The sequence below is a fragment of the Podarcis raffonei genome, chromosome 10 (assembly GCF_027172205.1).
Source record: "Podarcis raffonei isolate rPodRaf1 chromosome 10, rPodRaf1.pri, whole genome shotgun sequence".
NCBI lineage: Eukaryota > Metazoa > Chordata > Lepidosauria > Squamata > Lacertidae > Podarcis > Podarcis raffonei.
In genome coordinates, this window is record NC_070611.1 from 26,944,056 (window position 1) to 26,957,094 (window position 13,039).

The 13,039-nt window shown below is 40.1% G+C and overlaps 1 protein-coding gene across 3 annotated transcripts in view; it reads left to right on the plus strand.

Annotated features, from left to right (window-relative positions):
- Positions 1–12,531, plus strand: part of PDZRN4 (PDZ domain containing ring finger 4) — a 219,549-nt gene extending 207,018 nt beyond the window's left edge. For all 3 annotated transcript variants that reach the window (XM_053405574.1, XM_053405576.1, XM_053405575.1), the window contains one exon: positions 10,351–12,531. In XM_053405574.1, coding sequence (XP_053261549.1) covers positions 10,351–11,877 — 1,527 coding nt within the window. In that variant the 3' untranslated portion in view covers positions 11,878–12,531. The remainder of the gene's footprint in view (positions 1–10,350) is intronic.
- Positions 12,532–13,039: the final 508 nt, after the last annotated feature.

Below are 13,039 nucleotides of genomic sequence, written 5' to 3' on the forward strand. Positions count from 1 at the left end.
AAACCCTATTAGCTTAATCAAAGGCACTTTTTCTCTTTCAGTTCTGCATTCTCCCACAAACCTTCATAATGTGGGTTAATTAGTGACATGAAGCATTGAGATTTGCACCCATAAAGAACAATTAATACGACATGTTCTGTGCTGAAATTGTTCATTTTGAACAAAGAAAGGAATCAACCGGTTACGCTGTAAGACATAGCTCTTGTTATTCAATCTTACTGTGTCACATTCACACCAATGCTTGCCAGTTGAGAGGCAGACCTTAACTCTGGAATGCATATTTACTCTGTTGTTCTTTTTACACCCCTTGGCAACAGGGTTGTTGTTTTTTAAAATGTAGTTGAAGTTAATGATGCCTTTTTAAAAGGCAGCTCCCTCAACTGCTGGTCATAGCATGTTTGTGAGGAAATTCCGGAAAACTGTATCTTGCCCAGCACAAGAAACAGAATCAGGGCTGGGATAACCCCTTTTCCCCCCTCTGAGCGCAGCATTCCCTCAGAGGTAATTTGTTGGGGACTGCATAGCAGTGATGGGCAGGGCAAAACTGTGCAGATCATGCCCAGCAGCCTGCCAGGGAAGGGAGAACCCACTCTTTTCAGAGGTCAAGGCTGGCCACTTGCATGGAGGAGCAACCCCCATGACACATACCACCTTCCATTGACCCTTTTTTCCTTTTTCCTCTCCTACCCTCCTGTGTTTCCAGTCTCCTCACCCCCATTAAATTAGGACAAGGCCCAGACTTCCGGTTAGCGCCAGCGCTTAATGGCGGATCTCACCCGGAGCTCCGGGAGAGGTCTGCTTCGTAGGTTCGGGTCCTGTCAGCCACGGCGGAGCGGGGACCCTTAAAAATCACAGGCGTGTTGCCTGTGAACCGGAGACTCGGCGGGCACCTTTGCTCCCCCCCGACGCTGTGAAATAGCCTTTTTAAAGGCTGCGGATCAGCGGAGGGTGTGAGGAGCGGTGCTGAGAGTCGTCTTCACCCAGCCTGCGAAGCGAAGCCGCGTCGCCATTAGCGGAGAGCGCTGACTTCTTCCGGCGAAAATTGGATCAAAAAAACAACTATCCATGAGTAGGATTGACCGCTAAAATACAATTGGACATTAAAAGTAAAGAAATCTGGCACCGAGACGGATAAGCACTAAAAAGGAAGTCTGCTTTCCGTTCTGTAGCAAGATCAAAGCGAAAGGCACTCTAGCTGTAACTGCTTGAGAGGAAATTTGTGGGAATTAAGAAACCCACCACCAAAGCAAAGAACTCCCTCCCCGAAGGCAGAAGGGGGGGGAAGAAGATTTTAAAGTGTTTTTCTGCCAATTTTAAAGAACTGAATTAATTATCGCTGTTCTCATACCTGGGATCGGACTGCTAAGGACTGTTACTATAAGAAGGTTAAAAAGTATCTTTAATTGACTTTGGTTACTCTCAACTTGAAATACTTATTTTGTTGCATTGTAAAGCTACTTACAGGACATTATTGATTTGGATCCCTTAGAAAGAGAAAAGAACAATTGGAAGGGACCAGGAAAACTTTTGTTTATTTTTAGGAGAGTGTGGGACTATTTGGAGAAGTAAAAAATTGATTCTGCGCCCTCTAGAGGATTTATAAATTGTTACAGCAACAAGTGAAGTGTAAAATCTGAGAACTTTTGTTTGACAGCTCAAGAGTGTGGGAATGACCTTGACTAAAAGACTTTGTTATGGCAGATGGTAAAGAGAAAGGGGATTTACAAGAAACAACTTTGAGATCTGGCAGACAATATAAAATTGACTCTTTCATGCAGAGAAGGGCTTCTGTATCAGGAGCCTCTGGAACTACAGCTGCCCCAAAGGCAAGAGTGAAAACAATGTCTACAGAAGAATCATTTGCCAAGGTACTGGAGAAGATAAATGACTCTTTGGAGGAATTAAAAAAGCAAGGTGCAGAAACTAAAGCACAAGTTGCTGAAACTAAAGTACAAGTTGCTGAAACAAATAAGAAAATTGAAGAAATCTCTGGGAAAATTGATTCAAATACAAAAAGTATAACTGACCTTGGGAATAAAGTGAACTTAAATGCAGAAGCAATTGGGAAAATACTGGAAGAATCATCTACAACAAGAAAGATAGCTGAGGAAGCTAAAGAAATTGCAACTGCTGCCGAGGAAAAATTTCCACCAGTGTTCAAGAAACTAGATGAATACGAACTGGCACTTTCCATGCAGGATATGCAACGCAAGGAGAGAAATTTAAGGATCAGACTTGTGCCGGAAAAGGAAGAAGACAACCTGGTGGACTATTTGACAAAAGAATTTTCTGACTTTTGGAAGCAGGAGCTGAATAAAGAAGAATTTAAGATAGAAAGCGCTTTCAGACTGGGAGCAAGGCAGAAGAAGAATCGACCCAGAGATTGTCTTATAACTTTAAGATCAAAGGAGGAGCGAGACAAAATATTGAATCTGCATTATCAAACAACCCTTCGAATTGAAGATTATCATATTGAGATCTTCAAAGATATTCCTAAGAGTATTTTGGACGCAAGAGGACACTACAAGGACCTGGTGATATTGCTGAGAAGGAACTACATACCATTCAGGTGGGAGTTCCCCCAAGGCCTGTCTTTTAAATACAAGGGGAAGAAGAGAAGAATAAAGACTGTGAGTGATAAAGACAAGTTCCTGGGAGAACACGAAGAAGACCTACAGAAAGAGACGCATCCAGGACAAGGACATCCCTCACTAGATACGGATAAGGAACTACCGACAAAGGACGAACAACAACTGGGAGCTGTAGGAGGAATTAAATAACCCCATCATGGCTTTGCAACTTCTAACCTGGAACTGTAATGGTCTAAACAATCCCCGAAAAAGGAAAAATATATTTCACGTTTTAAAGAAAGACCAATTGGACTTGATTTGTTTACAAGAGACCCACGTGACAAGAGCACATAGAAAATTATTAACAAATAAGAGATTGGGACAAGAATTTATTTCATCAGACAGAGTAAAAAAGAGAGGAGTGGTGATCTACGCAAAGGAAAATCTGCAACCGAAACAAATCTTTAAAGATGACCAAGGAAGATATTTGGCAATTGAAATTCAATTTCAAGGAGAGAAGTATTTGATAGTGGGAATTTATGCACCAAATGAAGGGAAAGCTGAATTTTTTAAGAAGTTGCATGAGATTTTGATGGATCATATGGATTATAAATTAATTATGATGGGAGACATGAATGGAGTAGTTTCGACAAATATGGATAAAGCACAAAGACAGGTAGTAACAAAAGATGGAAGACTACCAAAGACCTTTTTTGAAATGACTGATAATATGGACTTGATTGACATATGGAGAACAAAACACCCATTAGAAAGAGAGGGAACCTTCTTTTCTGAAGCCAAAATGACATGGACAAGGATCGACCAAATTTGGGTGACTAGCATTATGGCGCAGAACATAAAGAGAGTGGAAATCTGCACAAAAACCTTCTCCGACCATAATGCAGTAAAGATGGTGATGAGACAAACAACAACTGGTTCCTTTAGATGGAGAATGAATGACACCTTACTTAGAGATGAGGAGATTTGCAAGAAGGCCCAAAAAACTTTGAAAGACTATTTTGAAATTAATCTCAGGACTAAAGTAGAAAAAAGAATAGTATGGGACGCAAGTAAAGCCGTGATGAGAGGGTTTTTGATACAACAAAATACATTAAAGAAAAGAAAACAAAATGAGAGGAAGGAAAAAATTTTGGAAAAGATAAAAGAAGGGGAAAAGAAACTAAGATTGAAGCCAAAATCACAAGAGATTTTAAGAGAAATTAAATTTTACCAAACACAATATATGGAACTGACGAATCAAGAACTAGAGTGGAAAATCAAGCAAATGAGACAAAAGACTTTTGAATCTGCTGACAAATGTGGTAAGTTATTGGCTTGGCAAATAAAGAAGAGACAAAAACTCAACACGGTAACAAACATAGAAGTGGAAGGAAAGAATATAAGCAACCCAGCTGAAATTAGAAATTGTTTCCAGAACTACTTTAGACAACTTTACACACAAGGGCCGCAAAAAGAAACAGATATACAACAATTCCTCGAGAAAAATGGGCTGAAAAAGATTTCGCAGGAAAGTAAGACAATTTTGAACCAGGAGATATCAGCACAGGAAATAGAAGATGCCATTCAAAATATGACGTTGGGCAAATCACCTGGACCGGATGGACTGACTTCCAAATATTATAAAGTTTTGAAGGAAGGGCTTATACAACCTTTAAAAGAAGTCTGCAATGAGATCATGGAGGGGAGGAAGGCACCCGATACGTGGAGAGAGGCCTATATTACACTTATACCAAAGACAGAGGTTGAAAAGACCCAACTTAAGAACTACCGACCCATCTCGTTACTAAATGTGGATTACAAAATCTTTGCTGATGTTTTAGCAAAGAGACTGAAAAGGGTTTTGATGGAGGAGATTCATGGGGACCAAGCGGGCTTTCTCCCGAAAAGGCATTTGTCGGATAATGTAAGGAATATAATTGACATTTTAGAGAAGTTGGAAGTGAACATAAACACTAAGGCTGTTTTGATATTCGTGGACACCGAGAAAGCCTTCGACAACATTTCTTGGGAGTTTTATGTTGAAGAACCTCCGGGGGATGGGGGTAGGCCAAGGGTTTGAGAATGGTATAGGTGCAATTTATTCTGAACAGAAAGCAAAATTAATTGTAAATAATGTGGTTACAGAAGAGTTCAAGATAGAAAAAGGGACACGACAGGGGTGCCCCATCTCCCCATTACTCTTTATATCGGTCCTGGAGGTTTTGCTTAATATGATTAGGAGGGACCAGTTGGTTAAAGGGATTCAGGTCGGAGCCAAACAATACAAACTGAGAGCATTCGCAGATGACCTAGTACTTACACTGCAAGAGCCAGAAGCTAGTACGAAAAGAGTTTTGGAAATAATTCAAGAGTTTGGTCAATTGGCAGGATTTAAATTGAATAAGTCAAAAACAAAGGTATTGGAGAAAAATTTAACACAGGTTGAAAAAGAAAGGTTTCAGAATGAGACAGGGTTGACTGTGGTTAAAAAAGTGAAATATCTGGGTATAAATATGACAGCTAGGAATGTGAACTTATTTAAAGATAATTATGAAAAAACTTGGACAGAAGTGAAAAAAGATTTGGAGATTTGGTCAAATCTTAAGCTTTCCTTGTTAGGTCGAATTGCAGTTATAAAGATGAATGTATTGCCAAGAATGTTGTTTTTGTTTCAAGCATTGCAAATAATGGATAAAATGGACTGTTTCAAGAAGTGGCAAAAAGACATATCTAAATTTGTCTGGCAGGGCAAAAAGCCCAGAATTAAATTTAAGATATTAACGGATTCAAAGGAAAGAGGGGGGTTTGCCCTGCCAGACTTTAAACTGTACTATGAAGCGGCAGCTTTCTGCTGGCTGAAAGAATGGCTGCTTCTTGAAAACACAGACATTTTGGATCTGGAAGGTTTCAATAATATTTTTGGGTGGCATGCATACTTGTGGTATGACAAGGTTAAAGCACACAAAAGTTTTAAAAACCATATTGTCAGAAAAGCATTATTAAATGTTTGGGTCAGATATAAAGATTTGCTGGAAAACAAAACGCCAAGGTGGTTGTCGCCAATGGAAGCTAAGGCAGTTAAAAAGTTAAACATGGAGTCTAAGTGGCCAAGATACTGGGAAATTCTGGAAAAGGAAGGGGACAAACTGAGATTGCAGAGTTTTGAGAAATTAAAAGGGAAGGTGAGAGATTGGTTGCACTATCATCAAATAAATGAAGCGTTTAGAGTGGACAGTAAAATTGGCTTTCAGGTGGAAAAATCAAAATTGGAGACAGAACTGTTAGAACCCAGTACTAAGAATCTGTCAAAAATGTATAATTTGCTGCTGAAATGGAATACGGAAGATGAAACGGTTAAATCAGCTATGATCAAATGGGCTCAGGACATTGGTCATAATATTTTGTTTGCTGATTGGGAAAAGTTATGGACCACCGGAATGAAATTTACGGCATGTAATGCCCTAAGAGAAAATATTATGAAAATGATTTATAGGTGGTACATAACCCCAGTCAAGCTTGCAAAGATTTACCATTTGCCTGACAATAAATGTTGGAAATGTAAAGAAAAGGAAGGTACTTTTTTCCACCTTTGGTGGACGTGCCCGAAGATTAAGGCATTCTGGGAAATGATCTATAATGAACTTAAAAAGGTATTTAAATATACTTTCACCAAGAAACCAGAGGCCTTTCTCTTGGGTATCGTCGACCAAGGGGTGTCAAAGACAGATATAACTTTTTTCATGTATGCTACAACAGCAGCTAGAATACTCATTGCGAAGTACTGGAAGACGCAAGATCTACCCACACTGGAAGAATGGCAGATGAAGGTGATAGACTACATGGGCTTGGCAGAAATGACGAGCAGAATCCGAAACCAGGGAAGAGAAACAGCGCAAGAAGAATGGAAAAAATACAAGGACTATTTAAAGAAATATCACAAAGTTAATGAAAGTTAGAATGATGATGGATTGGAAAGTAAACGGTTACTATTAGTAATGGTTAAGACAAGGAGAATAAGGAAGATTAGCTTAAATTTAAATTAAAATAAGGGAAGATTTGCTGAGTAATTGATAAGAATTTGGAATATAGAAAAGGGAGGCATGAGGAAGTCGGGGAAGGAAGGTATAAGAAATTAGGATATGAAATGGTACATGTTTTTTGTTTTGTTTTTGTCTTTGTATGTTTATGTATGATGTGTTTATATGGAAAAATTCTTGAATAAAAATATTTTTTAAAAAAATAAATAAATTAGGACAAGGCCCACGTTTGGTCTTTGGGGCCCCAGGTTACCAACCCTATTGTGATAGATGCCAGGCATGAAATTAGCAGCACAGAGGAATCTTTTTTTCTGTGTATGTCGGTATAGCTGCCGATGTTTGTCTCTGACAGGGAATGAGCAGTGTGGGTCAGTGCAATGTGGAACACACCTACTTTTAATCCCAAAGATTGACAGGTATTTAACAAGTTGCCTCTGATGTATCAAGTTCAAGCTGAGCAATGGCTGTGGTTGGGCTAGGATCTATACAGCAGATTTCATCTGGATCTTCTCATTAATTGTTGACTTCAAAATGTAGTCACAGTATAGAATCAACAACTGTGAATCGAGACATCTGAAGGGAGAGAGTCTTATGTATGATAGGCAACTGTGGGTCAGTGTGGGACAAGTCTCCAACAGGCTAATATCAAGGCTGAACCCTAGAACTTACAGATATATAGGAACCATTTATCATACACATAAAGTATTCCTCATAGTGGAAAACAGGCCAAAGGCCATGTCTTAAGGCAAACTTTAGATTCTACCATTCTCATTTTAGAAACTTTAACACTCTTGCTTGCTGAAAATTGGACAACATGGGAGAAAACATTAGAATTATAGCTCAGCTATAATATCAGCAAACACATGGGTATCTGTCAAGCACTCATTGAGAATCCTAATGACAGACACACTAAGGCATCAACGCAGTGGCTCAGAACTGGCCAGGTAGACCCTTCCGTCAACTTTTTGATTTCATTTTTAGTTTAGTTTACACTCCAACACACTTTAATTGCTTTTATTCTAACTGTTGTGACCTATTGGCATCAATTTATTCTAACAACTGTGCATAAAAGACTAGCTGGTAGGCTTGTGCTCTTGAAGGTAATAATGAGGCTTTATGTGTATGTCACTAATTCCCCTGCCTTGTCCATCATTGTCTGTCTAGGTAGAGGGAAAGCAGCAATTACTAACAGTGTAGCCTCATAGAGTTTTGTTTCCTGTTATGGGTACCCTATATTTTCCCACATCGTGTTTTATTATTACTAGCCATTATGCTTAATTGTGTAATTACACCTCTTAAAGGAGAAAGCACATTTGCCTGGTGCTGTGTGCACTTAGATTTATTGTAAATAGACTACGTGCACTTTGGATGAAAATTGTGTAAGGGAAATGGGACAAAATGACTTTACTGTTTAGTTGTGGTGGGCCGAGTGGGAGAAAACATGCCCCTCTTCACTGCTGTGACACATAATGCTGTTAGCATTAGAGGTGAAATAAATAGGTGCTGTTAATGGAGGGTGAGTTAAAAGGGATCCACAAAAATGTTTGACATAATGGCCAAAGAAGGCAGACCATTTTGTTTTAACTATATGGGAGACTAGAGTTTAACTAGATGTTTTCCGAGGGAAAATACAGTGACACATATAATTCCCTTACTGGTATATTCGAAATGGAGAACCTCTATTAGCAATTTTCTACAAAATCATTAGGAGTGCAGCAAATGAGAGCAAGAGATACCTACTGTGTGTGTGCGTGTGTGTGTGTGTGTGCGCGCGCGCGCAATACACATTATCTGGACTGGCAACCACCAATGACAAATACATCCTCTACAAATTTGGCAGACAAACTACCTTATTGGGCCCTCAGCCTATGACACCCGAGTCAGCTATACAGAATTACTGCCAACTGCATGCCACAATTATAACTTGCATTTGAAATAGACGTGCTTCTCAGCAGAGCACACCATGGTGCCAGTTTCTACTGGTACAGAGCCAGTATGAACACAAATATCTGTTATAATAGCACCCAGGGTACAAATAGTATTCCCATCACTGTGGATGGCGTTCCTAGTATAATTTGAAATTCATCAATAGGGATAAGGCGGTGGTAATCCACGAGGGTCACTTTCTGTTACGGGTTGTTGTTGATGTTGTTTGGCTGGTACACATTATTGCAAACCTTTCTTGGCTTTTATTCTGCCAGTGCAATACAGACACACACATGTATGTATGTATGTATGTATAGTGGTACCTCAGGTTACAGACGCTTCAGGTTATAGACTCCGCTAACCCAGAAATAGTACCTCGGGTTAAGAACTTTGCTTCAGGATGAGAACAGAAATCGCGTGGTGGCGGCGTGGTGGCAGCGGGAGGCCCCATTAGCTAAAGTGGTGCTTCAGGTTAAGAACAGTTTCAGGTTAAGAACGGACCTCCAGAACGAATTAAGTTCTTAACCTGAGTTACCACTGTATATGTAAATGTTTGGCAGCTGGATATGCAGTCTTGCAGAAGCTAAGTGGAGAGAGGAATATACAGAACATGAGCATGCATTGAATGCACATCCAAGTTCAAATATCTGCTAGCACAGTTTTCTTCTCAGTGACATGTACACCCTGTAGTTATTTATGTTCCCAGAGTGGTTGATAGAGTAGAAAAAATGTTTATATATGTTATTATAATAAAACACAGCAACCAGTGCTATTTCTCTAGAAAAAGAGGTATCGGAATTCACCATGAACACCTTCCTCTTTCTCTTAGAATGGCAATGGCACCCACCTGAGAGGTGCCGGAACTGAGTTCCAGCAAGTTCTGGTTGGAAAAAAAGCCCTGATAGTAACTAACACAGAAAATACTATCCACCTACAATATTCTATGCTGGGTTTTTTCCCCATACCCCACTGGCCTTGTTAACTGTTGTACAGCAGGCTGCTGAGATGTTTGGAACTTGCAGAAGAAGCTCTTCTGCAGATTGCAGATGCTGGGGTATATAAAGCAAAAGGTGGCCTGTTAAGTAACCTAATCCTGAGCTGTATAGGCCCTATTTGTTAGTACCAACACTTTGGACTAGGCCTTGTAGCAAGTTGGCAGCATTAAAGGAGGCCATGGAGCAGGGCTGGAGAGGGCTTTGGCCTGGGAAGAGGGAGTGTGGTTTTAGGAGTGGCTTGGAGAAGTGGTCTGAAGGGCTGCATTCAAGACATGTTGATGGAAATGTACATGTCAATCAGTTGGGGTTTTTTTTGGTCATTGTAGCAACTCTTTAACTTAGATTGCTATTATTCACATGCTATACAGAAAGAAGAACGAAGGCTAAGACAATGTGATTTGTTTGAGGTCACATCAGTAAATCCATAAATGAGCCAAGGTTTGAATGCAGCTGTTCCTGTTCCAAATTCAAAGCTCTCTCTCCCACCCTTTTGCACAGGAGCATGTTCATTTCCACAAGTATGCAGGTGCTGCCAGCAGTCTAATAATAATAATAAAATAACAACAACAAAATGTATTCATTTGTACCCCACCCATCTGACTGGGTTGCCCCGGGCACTAGCATTTATAAAAACACAATAAAACTTTTTTTAAAAAAATTCACTATACAGGGTTGCCTTCAGATGTCTTCAGAAAGTTGTGTAGTTGTTTATCTGTTTGACATCTGATGGGAGGGCGTGACTACAGAGAAGAGAACTTGATTTAAGATATTTAATTTAATACCTGTGATAAAGATTAATTGTGGGCCGTTTTGATTTTCTAGCCTAAAAAGCACGAAGAGGAAGACGGCACAACAGATACTGCTACCTCATCATCTAACAACAACGAGAAAGACAGTGGAGTGGGCCCCACCGACGAAAGCCAGCGCAATGACGAGAGCTCAGAGCAAGAAAACGCACCAGAAGAGCAGAACAAGCCGACCCCAGAGACCCAGCAGGAACTGAGGCAGAGCCCGGACCCTCTGGGAAGCCTCGAGCTCCAGTGCAACAAGAGCGTAGTGTCTGGGGAATACATTGAGTCTGATTTTGTTGGTAACCAGGAGGAGGACTGCGAAAGGTTTCGCCAGCTGCTGGAACTCAAGTGTAAGATCCGAAAGCACGGCGAGTATGACTTGTATTACTCAAGCAGTACCATAGAGTGCAACCGAAGGAAAAAGGACGGGGTGGAGCATGAGCTGCAGCTGCTCAATGAGGAACTGAGGAACATTGAGCTCGAGTGTCAGAGCATCATGCAGGCTCACCGGCTTCAAAAAGTGAAAGACCAGTATGGAGACATTTGGGCACTGCAGGGTGGTACATTCAGGAATTATAACACCAGTATAGACCTTCCAGGGGGGAAACTGGACGACATCATTGAGCACCCAGAGAAATCGGACAAAGACAGTTCCAGCGCTTACAACACAGCAGAGAGCTGTAGAAGCACTCCGTTGAACGTGGAGCGATCCCCTGATAGTTCTCTCCAGCGGATGATTAGCATCACCAATAGGAAAAACCTCAGGAGTACCATTGTGGCTAACCAGTTGTCTTCGAGGCAGAGTGGCAGGGAGACAACGCCAAACAAAACCAAAGCTGCTGAACAAAACAGTTCTGTTGAGGAGAAGGAAACGGTTTCAGAAAGTAGCAAATCGACAGAGCAAGAAAGGCAGAGCCCCGAGCAGATTCCTTATTTGTCCCCATATCATGGCTCCTCATACAGGTATGGGAATATCCCTGCACACGCTAAGCATTATCAAAGCTATATGCAGCTGATACAGCAGAAATCTGCTGTGGAATATGCCCAGAGCCAGCTCAGCCTAGTGAACATGTGCAAAGATTCGCAGAAGTGTGCGGAGCCCAAGATGGAGTGGAAAGTGAAAATAAGGAGCGACGGGACGAGGTATATCACCAAAAGACCTGTAAGAGACAGAATCCTGAAGGAACGTGCCTTAAAGATTAAAGAGGAGCGCAGCGGGATGACGACGGATGATGATACAATGAGCGAAATGAAGATGGGTCGTTACTGGAGCAAAGAGGAACGGAAGCAGCACCTGGTGCGAGCCAAGGAGCAGAGGCGGCGGCGGGAATACATGATGCGTAGCAGACTAGAGTGTCTTAAAGAGAGCCCTCAAAGCAGCAGTGAGGGCAAAAAGGAAATTAACATCATTGAACTCAGTCACAAAAAGATGATGAAAAAGAGGAACAAGAAGATCTTGGACAACTGGATGACTATCCAGGAACTTATGACACATGGTGCTAAATCTCCGGACGACACAAAAGTACACAATGCTTTTTTATCGGTTACTACAGTATGAATATGTCTATTCTGGAAAAAAAAAGTCTACTACCAGTTTCGGTAGAGTACAATTGCCTCGTTCAAAGTGGCATTTTTTTATATATTTTGTGACTGTTTATAGTTTGATCTTTTTTGTAAGCAATTACTTGGTAAATTTACATTTGGTTTTTCATACAATAGTATTTTCGTTAACTGGTAATTTTGCAGTCTTTCTTTACTCTGCAATATATTCATAATATTGATTTCTATTTTAAGGAAAAAGCAAAACTTAAAAAGGAGGAACTAATTACTTTCGTATCCAATTTTATGTACTGGAAGTTAAAAACCGGGTCTTTTCCTCTAGATTTCTTTTTTAATACTTTACTAAAACTACAATGCCAAAACAAAATCCTTTCTACCTTACTCTTGCTTTTTGGCAGTTTAAATTTTTTAACATTGTATGTTCTGTCTGTTTCTAAACCACATGCCACATCTCATAAAGCTCAAGAACTGCATTTTATCCAACAGCACATTGTACAGTAATTTTTAAATCGCAATTGTCTTTGTCCAAGTAAAGTGTTGGTAAGAAACTCTTCAGTGATATGTTAATGGCATTGGTTGTGTAGCTAGGTGATATGTGGTATTTGTGAAGACTGAAGAGAAATAAATTATTTCTTATCTTTAAGAAAAATGATCAAGGGCTCCTTTGATTTTAATTTAAATTCCACTTGCATACGTGATATTTGAGAACTCTGCTTAAAATGTCAAATATGTGAACTAGTTTATGAGCATTCCTATGAATGCTTATTTACTCTCCCAGTTTTTCAGCAGATTTTCTATAATATTGCTGGGTTGGGCAGATTATTTTAAGGCAGGAGCCCCAGTAGTTAGTTTTGCATCAGAAAAAGAGTCAGTTGTTGCTTCTGGTGATTGTGGACTCAGTACTCAACCTAAAGTTGTTGTGTGGTATATGAAACAGTGCATATAGTTTTTCTAGGTCTTAAAAGCCTTAATTTATTAATGAAAAAAATGAGATGTGAGGTAGGAGTGCTAAAGCATAATAAAATAATGCAATTCTGCTATCATTATTGGCAGACTTAATATTCAGCCTGTACAAGTAATGAGCCCAAAGCAATCAGAAAATGAAGGAAATAACTGTAGCAAACTTTTATCACACCAGGCAAAACTTCAATGTTGGTGGA